This window comes from Alligator mississippiensis, chromosome 3, assembly GCF_030867095.1.
Source record: "Alligator mississippiensis isolate rAllMis1 chromosome 3, rAllMis1, whole genome shotgun sequence".
NCBI classification, from domain to species: domain Eukaryota; kingdom Metazoa; phylum Chordata; order Crocodylia; family Alligatoridae; genus Alligator; species Alligator mississippiensis.
The window spans coordinates 119,949,464-119,968,126 of NC_081826.1; the positions used below are offsets into that span (position 1 = coordinate 119,949,464).

At 40.9% G+C, this 18,663-nt stretch overlaps 1 protein-coding gene across 1 annotated transcript in view; it reads left to right on the forward strand.

The window, feature by feature from the left end:
- Positions 1–14,989, forward strand: part of GMDS (GDP-mannose 4,6-dehydratase) — a 601,282-nt gene extending 586,293 nt beyond the window's left edge. The window contains exons 10-11 of the mRNA XM_019490465.2: positions 13,808–13,876; positions 14,516–14,989. Of these exons, the coding sequence (XP_019346010.1) occupies positions 13,808–13,876; positions 14,516–14,578 (132 nt within the window). The 3' untranslated portion in view covers positions 14,579–14,989. The remainder of the gene's footprint in view (positions 1–13,807; positions 13,877–14,515) is intronic.
- Positions 14,990–18,663: the final 3,674 nt, after the last annotated feature.

Genomic DNA, 18,663 nt, shown 5'->3' on the forward strand with positions numbered 1-18,663 from the left:
TAAGTACTGCATGATGCATCTTGCATTTGGAATATCACACACGACAAGTTAGGGATATTTCGATCCCATACTTACTGGTATATGTGGAGCCATGCAGAAAATGACTGTGGGTTTTTTTAAATCCTGGTTTGAAAGAAGAATTTAGTAAATAGGGCAGGTCTAGTAGAAAATGCTTACTTGTCTCTCACTATAATACTCTTTCATATTTGACTGCTGCAGGGTGAAAAAAATTTAGAATGTGTTGGTAACAGATCAAAAATTCCTTTCTTGTTTAATTGAAGGTGTTTAAGTGAAGGAGGTCATAGAAAGGATAGCTTTAAAGCTGTGGTATCTTCATTCAAGAGTACTGTGAAAAGGAGCAGAACATACGTGTGCTTTTAAAAGTGTATGTGTACGCGCACGTGCATGTATACACGTGGTGAGTGTGTGTTGCCAAATTTGTCAAAGTTATGCTTCTAGGCAACTTCTCTGAGCAGTAATAGTGGTTCTCGTGTATGCTTCTTTTGGACTTGCTTCCAGATACTGCAGTAGTTTTAGTCCTGTCAGCTTACTCACTCTGTGTAAGGGGCATGGCGTATTGCTTTTAAATCTGTGCAACAGTTTCAAGAAGACTGAGGGTGAAGGAATGAAGAAATTTGATCTTTGTATCATCTCAGAGTTTGGGACAAGTAAAAAGGAATAGGCTGGTGGCATAGGAAGAGAGGATCAGAGCAAAAGGAATCTGAGGTAAGAGACAGCAATGGGAGCAAAACAGCCCTAGCTAGAGGAGAAAAGGGGAACAAATCTAGCATCTCCTGGTGAGATGATAGGGTGGGAGGAAAGGAGAAATGGGATGGGCATAGGCATAGGAGAGGCAATGGTGAAGTGGAGAAATAGGGAGAAACACTGAATGTGGGATGATAGGGATGATGCTACCTTAAATAGGAGATTGGGCTAGATGGGAGTTTTGAGGTCTCAACCTGCCGTATTTTTCTATTATTCAATGAGTCTAAAAGAAGAGAATAACATTATTTTAAAAAGTGAGAAATTAGGTTTTACAGGAGAATAAAATAATTTAGATATTTTAACAGAATGAAAAAATGAAACGACAAAGACAGTAACATACGGAATAAAGTGGAAAAGATGGGGAAAAAAGAAGGAAATGTTATTTAACAGGAAAATACCTTTATTAGTGTTACTGAATCTGTGATTTACTGGTAGTTTGGGTATTTTCTCAGGTTTTTTTTAATTAATTAATTTTAAAGAGAGAGTGAGGGAGAAAAACAGAAAAATTTCCCAGTCCTTCCTGTCTCAGGGGTTTAGGCTCTCCCCTAGATCTGGCAACTTCTGTGCAATCTTTACCATCCCTCTTTTCATTCTCAAAAGCTGAAAGTTACATCTAGGAAACTGTTTTTATTATCAGTCTAGCAATATGCAACAGTAAATCACAAAGCATTTTGTGAAAAATGAGTTTATTTTGCAAACTGCAACAATAGGACTCTCAGGTATTAATAAGTAAAAGCTTGAGTTGAATTTTAAGAGATGTGAGCTGAACTCACTGCATTACCCTTGTACAATATACATGTGCTAGCTGATTTGCATCACAGACAAACAGATGTATTAAGTATATTGTTTACTGACTGTATCTTCATTATTTTATGTTCTGGAAGGGCTTCTTCTAAAACAAAAAATGCACTTGTTTGATTTATTTTATAAATGTGAAATCATACAGATGTAAAAGGGATGTTTCATTTTCTAGAATTAGTATAAATTGAGTTTGAGGATAACATTATGAAACTCCATGTGCATTTAGACTGGGACATAAAAGGCACCAGGTGTAGAATACCCAGGATGTCTTGAATGCTAGATAGATGGACGGAGACAACAAGTGCCTTGCTAAAGCATTTTGGGATCCTTGCTGAAATGTAATACTTAAGCTTGGTGTATCTGTTATCTGGAGTAGGGCTCTCTTGTGCTCAGATCAGGGTCCTGCAATAGATTTTCCAAGATTCTAATTTTTGACTTTGAATTCAACATACTGGCATAATAGAACAACTCAGCCAACCATGAACATAACTACAACTGAGAGATATCCCCTTCTATTGAAATCAAGAGTTGAAAGAGCTTAGCTCTGAAAATCAGGTCCTGTCATGTGTAAGTGGCTTTTCTTTTTAAAAGATTAAGTTCTGGGCCCAGTTTTGCAGGTAGTTGAGCCTGCTCAGCTCAGAAGTCAGGAGGGAGGGAGGCCAAGGTGTCCATATACTATACTGATGAAATATCTTGCTCTTGGAATGCCCATGGATGCTCCAGCTTGCAACTGGCTACAACAAACTGCAGTGGGCCATTCCTGCAGCTAGGGGTCACCACAGTGCAGCAGCACTTGGACCACACCCCAGCATCCCTGCCCTAGGACTGTGAAGGTGAGAGAGTGCAAGGAGGCAGCAATGGCATGTCTGCACTGCTGGAGGATTCCTTTCTTGCAATGGAAGTTCTCAAGTGCTTGCTCAACTCAAGTTTTACAGTGGCCAGGATCTGACCTTTTGTCCTTGGCAGTCTTATTTGGCTGAATCCATATACAGAATAAAAATAAACATATTTAGAAGCAGGAAATACAGCAGCCTCCTATTGGGCAATGAATGAGTTTGCAGTGTTAAATATTGCTGCTTTGTTGCAAATACATACCTGCAAAGGGTTACTGTTTGTAGTGTCCTACTTGGACCGGCATTCTAAAGCTTTCATCAAAGTAAATCTGATTATTTTGCACATGGTTTTCCTGAAAGGATGTTATGATTTTCTAGATGTTTGGTGGCTGGTGATAAATTAGGCTTTTATGATGTCATGTGAAAGGCCACCACTTGGGCTTCCTACTCTATCAAGTGTGCTGAAGGATGCATTCAGGGCACGCTCCAAATGAATAATCCTCTCCTATCTTGTTTGACTTTTTAACCCTTTCATGGATTTCTTGCTTTATAGTGAGAGGTGTTCGGCAGAGAATAATGCAGCCTATTGTATCAGTTCCATGGAGATGTTTGCAGCACCCCCTTTTATGTACTCAGAGTGCCTCTAGTCTTGTAACAGGAAGATTACTTCTGGGCACCTCCTGAGCCATAAGAATCCTGCCCTGCCTGTTTTTATCATCTATTGAAAAGGGTTTCTGAATCTGGTATTTGTCAGTGATTAACTGAGATGCAGGGAGGCAAAAAGGGCCACTGTGAGATTTACAGAGATGTATAAGAGGCTGCCTCCAAAACGGACAGTATTAGGGACAGTATCCCTGCTTTGTCCCAGACAAGGAATTGTGGCTCAAGGTGCTACAGGGTGACCCAAAAATGTACATACTGAGCAAGAAGCCATCTAGAACTAGCCAAAAGGAAACACAAAGCACAAGGGTGAGTTTGAACTTCTATCCCTCTCCAGTGCGTAGGCCCCTGAGTCACTGCAGGCAGGGGCCTCCCTCCACTCGCAATGCAGACCCCAGAATTCTTTCCTGAACTAAGCCACCCCAACTGTTTTTTTGGAAGGAAATGTGCAGTGGCGATGCTGGTCTTTTCTGCATTAATAGTTGCAGCATTTGCTCAGAAAGCTGAAGACTTGGGTTCAATGTCCTCCTCAACCTGAGGATGTTCAAATCTACATCTCCTCCCTCCCAGGAGAATGCCCTAACCCCTAGACTAGGCTGTGGGGAGGAACTGTCTACCTCTCCAGTTAAAGCTGTGCCAATATGCAGAAAGGAATGCAAGAGTCATGAGACCTAAAGAAGAATGTGCAAGTGGGCACATGGCTCTAGTCCAGTTACTATAAGCACACTTGACAGGGTGAGCAGTGGGCTACAATGGGACACGCAGGTTTGGGAGAGTCAGAGTTTTAGACACACGCCTTTCTTCTATATTTCCTATTGGCTGGTTTATGTGTCTCCCCACTCTCCCCCAATCTCCTCAAAGGACTGGCTAGTTGAATCCCATTCCAGACCCTTTAAGCTGTATGGAAAAGGTGTGTTTAAACTGGTATAAGGTTACACTCCAGGAACCAAGTGCAAATATCTCATCACACCTAAGTCCTTACAGGGACCTGGGCCTTATATATTTGGTCACTATTTTGTTGATAACTTAATGAACCACATTTACAGAAAAATGCACGCCTGTCCATTTTTTTAATATGACCTTTTTTAGATATGTCTAATTTAATATATGCAAGTAGAGTCACTAGTTTTATTCACTTTAATAAAATCACTAGTGACCACATGCCCTGTAATGGTATAGAGCGTTACTCTGTAAATGGTAAATAGGGAGATATTCAACTGTTGCTTCATACTTCTTTACATATAAAATAATCTCAGTGTTGTAATGATTACTGTCTTCTTTCTGATACTTGCATGGCAATGATTTGTAAGCCCGTGATGGTTATTATAATATTAAAATGGTTCTTAATTATTTTTTTGTGGTGAAGGAGGAGTGATGTTAGTGAGACAGCAGGAGCAGCTGAGAAGGTGGCCAATTCTCCCTTTCATTCTAGTATACAAATCAGTGTTGAAACCTGATCTTTTTATGTATGGGTTAGCACATTTATGCCTTTAGCAATTAGGTCAAAATTCCACTGCCATTGGGAAGTATAATTCTTACTGTGCAATTAATCACACTGAAATCAAACTGTTTTACAAATACAGTAATTTGCTAAATAAATAAATACAAATAAAAATAAAAGCAAGATAGGAAAGGGGAATTTAAGCTTCAGATATAGCACAAAGGACCTTTTTGTAACAATTGTGGTTAAGGATTGAAGAGGTATCAACCACTTGCTAAAGTACCCTAATAAGTACTCTGCCTGGTGATGAGACCTTACAGGTTCAAACCACAATTACCCAATATCTCATCCTTACTCAAGCAAAACTCCCATTGACTCCAAGAGTAAACATATGTACACAGCATTTGTTCCATGCTAGAATGAAATACTGTGATATAATATAGCCCAATAAGAGATGAGCACATTGATTGATTAATTAAAAGATAATCTGGCATCTAGAACACTCTCCTGGTGTTAATTCTTTTCTTTTATGACAACCTGTCCCTCATTAGCCCATTGGGAAATAATTTATCCCTGAGGCTCCTACTGTTATTAAAGCTCACTAATTTCCCTAGAAACTTTGAATGACTTGATTTTGTTGAGAAGCTTACTTTTTCAGAAGCTTACTGTAGCCCAAAGATCTTTAATTCTTTGTACATATGTGGGGATGGGTGCATGGGTGATGGATGGATACAATACCAGAGCACGTGTATATGTCCACATCACTAAAGTCTAGTTCCCATTTAGAAAATAGAATACATATTTCAGTTAGGGGATGTGATTTTTTTAACCTAAAAAGTTTCATCTATAGAAGCTGTAGTGTGGATGCTGCTTTTTTCCAGGAGAAAGGTAATTTATGGGTACTTTCCTTCCTAAATGGAAATAACTAAATTGATATAGTTACTGTACATGCATCCATGGGGGGGGGGACATTGCAGTGAGTGATGGAGTATTATACCCCCTTTAATAGCCTTTTTGAGTGAGTTCTCCCTGTTGTAGTGCAGGGAGCAAAGACAGTGCATTGCAGATTGCAATGAAAATTTCAGTCTTCCACGCTAGGGAAACTTAAACAACTTTTACTCTATCACATATGTTAAATTTATATATATGCACATACAAAGGTAAACTTGTCCCATGTATTGGGTTTCTTTTTCCAAAATAATCATGACTCATACAAATGGCGCATATCGTATTGTGGATTTAATCCTAATCATCTTCCCAGGAATTCTCTCAGTTCTCTCCTTGGGCACCTGTTACACTTAACGGGATCTAATTGTATAAACACTTCACCTGAGTCGACCATGCCACCAGTTGTCATTATGTTTACAGACTCATAGAAGTTGGCGCTGAAAGACCCATCAGTTCATTTGATTTGTCTCCCTGTAAATGTAGACTTGTGCCCTGAGGTAAATTGCTATTAGGTGAAATCTTGGTGCCACAGAATTCCATAGAAATATTGCCACTAGTTTCAGTAGGGCTTCCTCTGATCCCATGAGGAGAATAGTCCATACTTAATATTGTCACCACCCAGGGCTGAAGAGTCCTTAAGGGTTAGCAGCTCTCTTTTGAATTCCTATAGTATTAGCTGGCCTGTGGAGATAGATCTCCAGTTCGGACAACTTGCATTTAGCAACTAACAGCCTGATCCAAAGCCCAGTAAAGCCAGTACTTGTTATTTCTTTGCATTAGGCTCTGACTCGGGAGGAATTTAGTCTGGCCCAAAGGAAAACTTTCTCCAAGACATTTTCTCAGGCTTCCTCTGGCAAATTAAGAGATTGAAAAATACTCAACCATATTCACATTCTTAGGCATGTAAATCAGTTGACTTTTGCACAAAAGATAAAAGCAGCCGTGATCCAGTGTCTGCCTATGCTCTTGTAAGAGTACATGAGCATTATGCCCTTGTGTTGATTAACTGGTGCACTACCTCCATCAGAGTGATTATGCTCTGGCGACAAGAATTGTACAGCAGAGAGGGCCAGCTCCCTCTGTTTTGCTCCATTTGCCGTTTTATCTCCAGTGTCAGTGTGCTTGTCAGAGCCAGTGCTGACTGACTCAATTTCCCTGAAGTTGAGCTGAAGCATTGTTTTAGCACTGACGGCATTCTCTTGGCCCTGCTGATGGACAATACCACTGATTCCCAACTTCCTGAGCAGACCAGACAGCTTGCTGTTTTCTTCTTGTCTCTTATCACCCCCTGTCATTAAAAGAGAGGTCTGGCTTCAGCTTCAGTTTGTGCAGATACACAGCAATAAAATGGAAAAGGCATGAGGAAGGGGAGAGGGAATATTCATTACTGTTATTATCACTCTTGTGTTTGTTGCTGCTGTGAGTTCATTTGCTCTGTGGCAATTGATCCAATTGAACGTTATCAAATAGCTGAGATACAGTTACTGTTGTAACATCTGCTTTGTGGTGGAAAAGCAAGAACTGATTTGATTTATTGGCTAAGTTCTCTTAATGTTAGAAGGACAATGGATCTCCTTTATAAAAAGGAGCTTATTCATAAAGTGCTGAGCACCTGCAATCTATTCAAGTCACTCAGGTTTGCAGGTCCTCAGCATAGGGCTCATTCTGAGGGATACTGAAGTTTATGGGGGGGGGGGGGGTTAATTTTATTTTACATGGAGTTTCCTAAGCAGAAAATCAATTTATATATTAAACACACTGGGAAAAGTATCAGAACTTCCACTACAAAGGAAACTTCACAGTATCCAAGTTTTGCTTTGAGCTGTTTCCACTTGATAGGCTGTCTGCAAACAATGCTGTGTCTCTGAAAAAGCTGACTTGATCCAAGAGTGGAAGCTAGCCTGCTTGTGCTGCATTAAAAACAAATATAGACCAGGAACCAAACTTGCTGGCATTCCTTTATTCCCTTGGCACTTTAACTGCTCTACAACTTTCCCTTCCTAAAAGCAGTGGAAGAAAAAAATAAAAATTGAGTGATACTCCTCATTGCCTTTCTGAAAGTCATATTTATTGGGTATTTCCTAGATTTTGAGCCTTCCTCACTGATGCACTTTGTTTTCATGTTCCCCTTCCACTTACTACACTTACCAACTGCTATATTGTTACATTTTTTTCTTATGGCATGATAAACATATACAACACTTCACAGACAAATCAAGATGGTGAGCCTTACCTTGAAGAGTTCAATCTTAAGGGTCCCATCCTGCAACTACTTACAGGCAGACTTGGTGCTTATTGATGTGACTACTTTCATTTGCTCTTTAACTTGGTGTTTCTATTCATAGTGTTTGTACCTACTAATGATATTTCTGCACTCCCCTTCTGAAAGACTTTTGCTTTTATTAACTCTACACATTACAAGTCATTCAAATGAGGTCAACAGGGAATGCTCACATACTTAAATCTTTTTGCAGGAGCAGAGGTGTAGTTAAGACACAGTATATCAATACCTGTGGTGACAAATACTGGGTGTGTTAGAGGTATGGAAGGGTAAGGACAGCAGCAATTGAATTATGCAGTTAGTGAGGCAAGCATCCCAAATATGGTAAGCTGTTTGATGGGGCTTCTTCCTGATCTTAGCAAACATGTTAACTAAATCTTGTTTTCTTTAATAGTTAGGTGTAGCAGCCCTACAAACATGCTATGTGGCTGACCTTGGGTGCATCTACATGAGATGCCTTAATGCGCAGTAGCCTATTGTACTGCACATTAGTGTGTCACAGCAAAAATCATGCTAATAAGCTACTGTGCAGTAGAATTAGTCTATTGCACATTACGCATCACTAAAAAGGCATGCAGTTTTGCTACTGCTCGTTAGGACAGCCTAATACACCTTTATATAGTACGGCATATTAGAGGTGCTAAACTTTAATACATGCACAATAACCTGAGTTACTGCATAGTAGCACTGGCAAACACCTATTTTGTGATGATACTGCACAGTAGCAAAAGTGCATTAGTGAACATGTAGACACACCCTTTGTCAATGAGATACCTTACAGGAGCTCTTATTAAAAATAAAAATTAAATGTTTAAATATGATAACCAAGAAACCTGAAGAAAAAAATCTGCATAATAAAATAAATATAGGAGGAGATGTACATTGAAGTTATCCTATCTCAAAGAGCAGTGGGGGACACTGTAAAATAATAGTCAAGTGAAATAGTGTGTTTGTTTATTTCATAGCATGAGTGGAACTTGAGAGGCAGAGCCGTGAGGAGATATATGGGGAGAGAATAAAAATGGAGCTAGAAGGAAACATTTTATTCAGACTGTTAAGACTCTTGAGAGCTGAGGGCAATCTAGAGGCCCAGGCTTGACAGCTTTTCTGCACTGAAAAGAGTGCAGGGCCAGGCACTTAGTTTAGTGATTCTTTAGCACTTCATTTGTCCACTCTTTGTTTATGAAAGAGCTGTAACATAAAAAGTCTCCTTCCTGAAAAACCTCTTGCACCATCTTGCAGATTTTGAATGTGATCACTACAACTTTTCTGACAGTGTAGAACTATTGTATGATCAGCTGCTTATTTTAGGGTGGGACTCATGTCTCTGCTGAAGCCAATAAGGTTGGGATTTCACCCTTGGTGTTTTATAGTGCCCATGTTTCCATTAGCCTTGCTCTTGATTTTATATTGTGGGATAACTGAGAGCAAAATCTGAGCTGAATTGATGAACATTCTAAATGAATGATACTGTCTGTAGTATTAGGAGAAAAATTACACATCTTGTTAGGCATGAAGTACATCTCTCTCCTTTTTTTTCTCATGCTGTTTTGAAACTTTCAGATTTCCAATTGAATTAGGCAATTGTAAATTGCACTGTGAAGCCAGATCAATTACCTAATGAGTCAAAATAAAAGTAGTGATGACATCCTGTATCAGAACTCAAGAAACATGATATTTACATAGAAATATTTGACATGTCTTCCTTGTGGTTGTATAACCTATCTGTAAAAATGTCTGGCCATACTACAGAGTAGGTTTCTCTGTGTGAGCCTATTTTTTGTCTGAGGACCATAACATCTCCATAAGATGAAGTTTGATGAAACTTTAGGGGTTCTTTTGGGCACTTACACTTCAAGCTATAATTAATGTGAAGGGGGGAGAGAGCTAGGCAAACAAAAGATTGTATCAAAGTTAAACTCATTCTTTCCCTAGAGAGAGGATCATATCACCACTCAGAGAACTTGTATCTTTTGAGTGTGAAACAGCAATAAGCAATTTGGCTCCTGTCTGTTACCCCTTTAGCTACTACACTGTGTACTCAACTCTCTGTATCCAAGAATAGATAACCACTTGCAGGTTAAACTTGCGATTTATGTCCTTCCTTTTCTCTTTCATGGAAACTAAAAATGTAGTGTCAGATCCTCCTAAAATGTCTGTTTAACAAAGGACAGTTTACTAGTGTGTTAATTGGAAGTTCCAAGTAAAAACAACAGAAAACAAATTCTTACCTCCTGTACCTAGCCCCTTGGAGTATTCGTAATGTCAAAGAACCTTTTTTTTTTTTTTTTTATGCCTTGTATATTTACATCACAATGGGCGCATCTACACGAGACACTAGCTGCACAGTATCCCAATACTACTGCAAAGTAGCGTCCTATGGCAAAAGCCGTTATGCGACGCTACTGAGCAGTAATATTAGGCTACTTGCACAGTATCATCACAAAATAAGTGTTTGCCAGTGCTACTGTGCAGTAACTCAGGTTATTGAGCATGTATTTAGTTTTTGTTTATACAAGTACTAAATAAATGCACAGTAATGGTGACTCTGCAATAGCATTAGTGTAGACACAGCCAGTGATAAAGAAAAAAGATTATGCCGTAATGCTAAAACGTGAAATATGCTGTGATTTTATCACCTACTATTCCATCAGAAATAGGAATATTGACAGGTCTTCATTCAGTAGTAGCTCTGCTTCGTGAATCACAAAGGTCCACTTTTCTTTTTGGGACCTATTCCATCTCTTTCACAGACTTTTTTGGTGTGCCTGTACCTCAAGGAAATAAAACCCTGGGCCTGAAAAGTGGTAAGCCCACAGAGTGGTATGTGGAGCTTCAGTTAAACCTAAATTTGAAAGTATCTGGTTGAAACTTTGAAATCTCTGGTTTCAAAAAAGACTTTATTAACATAAACAAAGAGTGATTCTGTTCCAAGAGGGTTTCTTTTTAAACATTCTTTTTATTGTAATTACCTTATTGTTTTCATATTATGAGCTACTTGCAGAAAAATACAGGAAACATGACTGCAATACAATCCTTTAATTAGTAATAGCTGTTTTCCAGTCATCGTTAAGAACATTTCTATTCTGTACTTCAAGCTTTCACTTGTAACACAGCCCTCAGATATAGATGTGATGTTAGGCTGGTTGGTTTAAACAGCAATATTGCATCTTATATCCATTTTATCTTATGTCTGTGTATTAACTTTCATAGAGCAATTTAAAATGTCCATAGGAATAATTGTGTTTATATAGAGCTATTTTAAAACAAGTCTTACTGTAAAGTAGTGTTTCAAGAAAGGCTATAAGCTACTTTGGGAGAGCGTTTTAACCTGAGTCAGATGGGAACATTGCATTACCTTATATACTAAATATTTTTACAAACTAAGCACTGTTGTACTTTATTGTTAGAGTGTGTAACCTTTTTAAACATGTTTTTTGGACTCTTACACTTTAGAGTAAGAGTTAGAAGTACGTTGGACTTCATATGCAAGGCTTTTACATTAGTTAGCTTTACCGTTCAGTACCTTGGTAATATTTGTAATTTTTATTGCTTAGCATTTTTTTCTTATATATGGCTACTCAGTGATTGAGTGTGAAGGGCTTGAATTACAGAAGACATTTTTGAGGTAGACAATTTTAATTGGAGAGTATTTTTACAGGAAAGTTTAAAGTTTGCTCCCATGCTGTTGAAAATCAGAATAAAGCTGCATACAGTGGGGTTGCATTCCTCTGTCTCTAACCCTTTTTCTAAATAAGTAAAGAATCATGACACTGGGTAAGGTTTTAAAAAAATCTGTTTTTGAAATAAAGATTGCATTTGTAAAGTTATGACTGCTGCAATGTTTATGAAAAATAAACTCCAGTTTTATGATGTAAAACTAGATGGAAGTAAACAGCTGCTAGCTAATGAATTAAATAATGTTTTAAATGGTTTATTTTAGTATTGATTAAAATGCAACTATTTTTACACTTTTTAGTGGGAGGGTCTTGTTTCTTCACATATGTGTCTTTGTAATGCACATTTAATTAAAATCCAGATAAAAAGCAACGGTACTTAAATGTACCCTTATGACCTGAACCAAAACCTATCCAAGGGGAGCTTTTGCCATTTTAGAGCCCATTTTGCGATTCATATTCATATGGAGATCGTTTCTTCAGAGGAGTAATCTTATGACACCCCACCAATGGGGGACCCCTTAAATTGGCATGGTTTTGAAGGATTTGGCCCAAAATCTCTATTGCAGTTTCCAAAAGCCACCCTAGAACTGCGGTAACAAATTAATAGGATAATTTAGGGAAATAAAGTAGATTTGTTCTAACAGTGATTTGTTTTGAATCCGTTGTTTACTCTCTTCTGAAGGAGGAGGCTAACTCCTTATTTGTACCATGCAGTTTGAATTATTAAAAATGCTGCTTGGAACAGTCTCAGCAGACTTGTTTGTTCCATATCCCCCATTTCAGGATAATTCCAGGAGTGATTTTCCTCTGCTCCTAGAATAGAGCTGCCTAGCTTTATGTAGCATAATTATGAAGAATTTCCTATATTTTGCTGTGCAAGATCTGTCAGTTAACATAATGTGTGTCTTTGTCTCTCAAAAAGAAATGCAAAACTCTAGAACTCTTGATTCAGATATTATAACTTGTATTAGACCAACTAAGAAATCACCAAAAAAAGTATCTTCTTCTGGAAGTTTTTGGGCTCAGTTGTCCTTCCTCAGGCTCAGGGAAAATTAAAGATGGTAAGAAGTCCACCATCTTTAATTTTCCCTGAGCCTGAGGAAGGGTGACTGAGCACAAAAGCTTGCAGAAAAAGATGATTTTGGGGGGGATTTATATCTAAAATGCACAGTGCTCTTGGAGTACTTAAGCCAAAATGTTCATCAGCTTCCACACTGGACAGGAGAGTGGAGGATGGAGAAAAACATATTTCTCCAATTTTAAAGAAACTTAATCTTGCTGTGTTATGCCACTGAAATCAAACCCAAGAGCAGAATTCAACCCGCAGATTTTATCTCAAGGTTAAAGAAAAGACCTTGCTATACAACTATGCAGTTATCTTGAGTGGTCACCTACAGACAGCTTTTAATGATGCTTTAGATGAGAATGCTTATGCAAATTTAAGCAAAGGGATATTGATCTATACAACTAACTATTAATTTAAAAACAACAAACAATTTATAGTAGTCCTTAATTTCATTAGAGATGCAATAAGTGTATATTTTTGTAGCACTTTAAAGGTACTTGAATCAGTAAAGATATATTTGACTGACAGCTTCTCAGTTTCTTCAACAATATTTCAAAGTTGTTTCTGCTTTTATATATCTGGTTACTTTCTTTTCTACTTGGCTGTTCAAATTACTTTAAAAAATATTGCGTCAAGAACTTTCTCGTTCCCAGTATCAGCTGGCTGTTCCTACCCTACCCTGTAGCCATGCAGTCACAGAGATTCTTAGCAGTTTAACAGCACTGTCCTTTGCTGATCACATGTTTTTTATTTGAAAGAACATTTCAGTTGTCATGTTTGCTTTGTGATTTACTCTTATTTAAGTAAAAGGTGATGGGGGGGTGTGTGCATTGATTTGAAACAGCTCTTGCGGTAGCATGATCAGGATACATGACAACTTCATGTAAAGTGTTCATCATTAAAGAGTCAATTAGATTTGATGTAAAAAAAGAATTACCCCTTTACTTTTTATATGGGTTGGGCAACAATTCTTTAATGTTGCTTCCTGGTGATTTATAGGCATCTAAGGTTTGACTGAAACTGAAGCACTTCTCAAAGGAATTGATTTTTTTTGTCTGATGTTTCTAAAAATGGCCTGAAATGATGTAACAGAGCTGTGAACCACGGCCTTACCTTTCCACCTATCATTGCAACCTGTTAAAGAAGCCAGGCTGAAGTTTTCCTTTGCCTGAAGGCTTTTATTCTAGCTTTTCTTTTCAAGACAAATTATAGCTACTGAAGGCCTCAAGATGCATTATATAAGAGCGAACAGTACAATGGCAAATTTTAACGTTGCAACAAGGAGCCAGATGAAGAGAACTTACAAATGTTTTTTTTTTTCCTCTTCCTCAGGAGTTTCTTCAAGGAGACTGTACCAAAGCCAAACAAAAACTAAACTGGACACCCAGAGTCACTTTTGATGTAAGTTCTTCTACTTCTTCCAGTATGTTCGTGCATGTGCGTGTGTGCGCGTGTGTGTGTGTGTCTTTAAGAGACTGGGTGTGGGGGGTGGAGGAGTTCTGTGTTAATTGATTTAAACAGAAAAATAAATTACATTTGCAACAATGATTCAAAGAAGACTATTTTAAAAAAAGCCACTAGAGGAAAGTGGAGTAGTAATTGAATGTCTAACATCCTTTGGATGGAGTACTGCGGTTCTCAACATTTTGGAAAATAGCTAGCTTTGAGTTAGGATCCCAACCTTAAAACACAGGCCAAGGCCAAGATTGAATAAATCAGTATAATAGCAGCACAGCATTCATGTCACAAAGCCTAGAAATGCACAAATAAAATAAGCCACAGTTGTTTTTAATAAAGCATTTAAACTGTCAGTGCTATTTTAATGTTGACTCTATGGGTGGTATTATTCTATATCCATTTTGTGGTATTTTTAAATAAGTGCTCAACTTCACACAGCTCTAGTTGTGCTTTTAAGGAGATGCAGAAGGTTAGGTTCTTGGGGTGCACTGGATATTACAAATATGAATGTAGGCTAAATAAGGGGAAGAGTGAGTCTTCTTGTGGCGGATAAACAACATATGCCTCTGTTTCCTCTTGCAGGACCTGGTGAAGGAGATGGTGGACGCTGATGTGGAGTTGATGAGGAATAACCCTAATGCTTAAACCTGCTCCTGCTCCACAGCACTCATGTCATTTGCCCTAGGAAAAAAATAATCACTCCGGATGTTTGCTTGAAAGGATACTGTCTGCCTGTCAGTGGGACGTAATCTATTGGAGGGGAATCCTTGGACTGGTGCAGGATGATTTGGTGTTGGGGCTTTTGTGATTTTATTTTATTTTCAGTCCTTTTGTAAAGGGAACGGTTTAACTTTCGGCCCTTTCGTTTTGCACATGAGATCTCGCATGCCACTGCTACTCCATTCTGCTGTCACTTTTTTTCTTGCATTCGAGATTTAACCCAAGAGAGCCTTTTTGCCTGATCATGAACCTTAATATACCGGCTGAGATCTAACTGGGGGGTGGGAGGATTCCCATTAATTTCCTTTTGATATTAAAAATGATCTTTCCTATTAACCAGGAGTGGATTTGAGTACTTTCTCTAAACAAAGTGGGGGGGATTAAAAACAAAACCAAAGCACTCCAGGCCTAGCACTTGGTCGCTGCTCCCTCTCTCCCTCCTCCCCAGCTTCCCTTTGCAGCGCACACCTTGTTTTTCTACCCTCCACCCGTGTCCCGTTTCCACCACTTGAACTCTTTCAAGTCGGGAGAACTGATCTGACTGACGGTGAACTCGCCTTTTGACCGTGCCGAATTCATTCCTAATTGCTCGAATATCTTTCAGGGCAAGGGGGGAGAAGGAAGGGGGGTGCAAGGCTTTCTGAAACCTCCCTTTCGTCCGGGGGGGGGCACAATAAGTTTCTCTGTCCAGCAGCTTTTCGCAGACTCGAGGCTTTCACAGCCCCAGCTTCTGCTCACTATAATTAGATCTTATTGAAGCGGCTGGAGAGAGCCAGCTTCAGAAATAAAAACAAAATCAAAGATGTGGGGGGGCTGGGAGGTGAATAAATAGTGTTGGGCCGCGCCATGCCAACGTGCCCGGGTTAGCCAGAGGGCGGCGGAGCCCATATCCTCTTCAGCATCTGGCCCCACCCGCACTCCGCTCTCCCGCCTAGGAGGGGGCAGAGCCCTCCCTCGGGCCTCTCAGGCAACACCATCTCCCTACTCGTTTGCAGGCGTGTGATGGGGCGGGGGGGAAATGGGCATCAGATCCCTAAGGTTTCGGGAGGAGGGGGAAGGGCGCAGAAGTGGACAAGGAGGGCACGAGAGGGCGCGAGCCTGAGTGGGACTCGGACCCGGGTGGGGGGAGGCACTCGCCGGGGTGCGCCGGGCGGGCGGGCGGCGCTGCCCCGGGACGAGGAGGAGGGGGTTGCAGGGGCCGAGGGCGCGGGACGTGGCGGCCGGCGCGCGGGGGGCAGCGGGGAGCGGCACGCGGCAGCTGCGGGCTGCTGCTAATTGGAAACAGATGCTTCCTTTCAGGCTGACCCGCCGGGCAGGGGCTGAGCACTGCAACTGCAGAAAAAAATAACCCCCCCCCCGCCCCCTCGGCTTGCGCGGCTGCCTACAGGTGCAGGGGCGCGCCCGGCTGCCCGGGGGTTGCTGCTGGCCGAGAGATGCAGAGAGCCTGCGAAGCGCGGGAAACACAAGGATCCTCCCCCCTCTTCTGATCCAGGCTTCTGCACTGCGACTGGCTCCGACTCGACCTCGCGGTATAGCTACACACATTTACACGACTGAAGACGACGCACGTGGCCATCAAACTCCAGAGGCTCGCACAGAAAAGCGTGAAAGCAGTCATTTGGGCATATATACATGTAAATGTATATGTAGTTTGCTAATGTATATATAGCACGTAATATATGTACTGTATATCCTTTGCTATAGCACGTAATTTGCATGTGCTAGGTACGTCGTTCTCTATTTTATATAGTTCGCAATTTAGAAACAATGTAATAGCGAACAACATATGCCTAGCACAGGTATTACGTATTATAGCACATGTATGTTGTGTGCTTTTATATAATAGCAAACTATATCACGCGTTGTGTTCTATAATAGCAAACAGAGAACTAGCCCGTGGATTAGGTGCAATAGCAAAATAATAATACAATAGCAAAATATATGGCACATATGTATTACATGCTATAAAATAAATATATTAGGTATGTATTACATGTTATGTAATCGTAAGTATATAGCACTTATGTATTATGTGCTATATAATAGCGAACTATACTAGGACATGTTTCACATGCTATATAATAAACTAGTATAGCACACATTTTGTTTGCATAGTTTGCATTTTTTGCATGTTTTGTTTGATATATATAACGTATGTGGTATATATAATGGCAAACAAAATATGTGTAGCATCTATTATGTGCTATGTATAATAGCAAACACACATATACATACACATATATAGCACATGTGTATTATGTCCTATATGGAATAGCAAACCATATATATTGTGCTCCGTATAACAGCAAACAAAATAGATATAGCACATACTATGTGCTATGTCTAATAGCAAACAATATATATAGCACATATATAATGTGCTATATATAACAGCAAACAAAATGACTGTTTTTCACCCTTTCCTGTGCAAGCCCCTGAATTATGTTGGCCAGGTGCCTCTTCTTCGATCTTACCCGCGAAAATGCTTTCCTTTCCCCATGATGTTTTCCCCGGGAGGGAGATAAAAGTTTGTCCCTATTCGGATTTTGTTAATCGACCCGGTATGGACAAGCGTGTGCGGCCTGTGCGCTCGTGTCCAAGCCGCGCTGGAGAGCAGCCGGAGCCTGCTCCCCGGGTTATCTTTTCGTGCGCAGTTAACAGGCGTGTGCGGCTGGAGATGCGCCTCTGCTCGTGTGCGTGTGCCCTCTCCCAGGCACCGGCACACACGTGCGGGAGGAGAGAGGCTCACACCCACTTGCAGAATGAATCGCCGGCGAGGCTGGGGGTTGCGTTGTTGCTGCAGCTGAAACGCGAGCCCCAGCCCGGCGGGAGCAGCGGAGCTTTCGCACGTGCCCCTGCAGAGGGGCGCACAGAAGGTGCCCCCCGCCGGGGCAGGAGCGCTCTGCACGGGGGTAAAGCCTCCACTGCCACTTCTGCTTCAGCGGCGGCTCTTGGTCGCCAGGGGGTTTTGCTTTTAGAAAGGGATCTGAGAGCGATCTTTCCCCTCCCCAGTAGCTGTGACCCAGTAACGACACCATTTGTTGCAGATCTTTAGTAGCACATACTTAAAAAAAAAAAAAAAAGACGTTACAAGGCGCTATTCATTGCAAGGGACTGGTGGGGATTTTTTTTTTTCTTTAGCCATAATTTATTGGCTGATCTGTAACTCCGACCTGATTGGATATTAATTAATGCATCCCTTAAGAAGAAGGGGGGGGGGAAGCACTCTAGCTAGTTTACACACGCTAACATTTATTTCCCCCCTTGCTCCCTTCTTTTCTCCTGTGGCACCTCGAAAGCTGCTGGTGCACCCCAGGAGATGGTGCTGATTTTGTTTTGTCCATCTGTTTGGGGAGGGGGGGCTTGGTTGTACGTGTGACTTTGTTGCAGAGACTCATTGTATGAGTCGAAGGGACAGGAGAAAAATGAACTATACGGATAACGTTTTTAAATGGGGGCGGGAGGTTTGTCAGGGCTAAATCTGCCTTCCAGAAATGCCCCTGGTGTGTAAGGTTGGAAAGGTCCAAGCTGTGATTAAGTTGAAGAAGAGCTGGCCTTTCCCTGCAATTCCCTGTTCCCCTGCAATTCCCTGTGTTTTCATTCTGGTCTTTCCCTGCAATTCCCCGTGTGACTCCTCAGTCCTCCCGCTCAGCCGCTTCTCGCTATACTGCACTAGCAAAATGCCCTGAGTTTTGCCCGGGGGTTGGAGTTCACGGGGCTCGGATGCGGTGACTGCGGGGTGCTGTCACGCCCCAGCGGTGCCCTGGGTGGGGGATATCTGGGGGGGACTCGTGGCCGCACCCTTTGGGCTCCTACTCCATTAGCAAGGGCGGCCGTAATTGCAAGTAGTCGTTAAGGCTGATCTCCCTGTGCCACTAGTGACTGCAGCCTAGTCCCAGACACGCCGAGCAAGGGATGGGACAGAAAAGAAACGCTTCCCCCACCACCACAAGAGTCTCTTTCTTGCGAACAACTGGGGGCTTCCTCTGCTGAGGGGGCACGATCCCGGC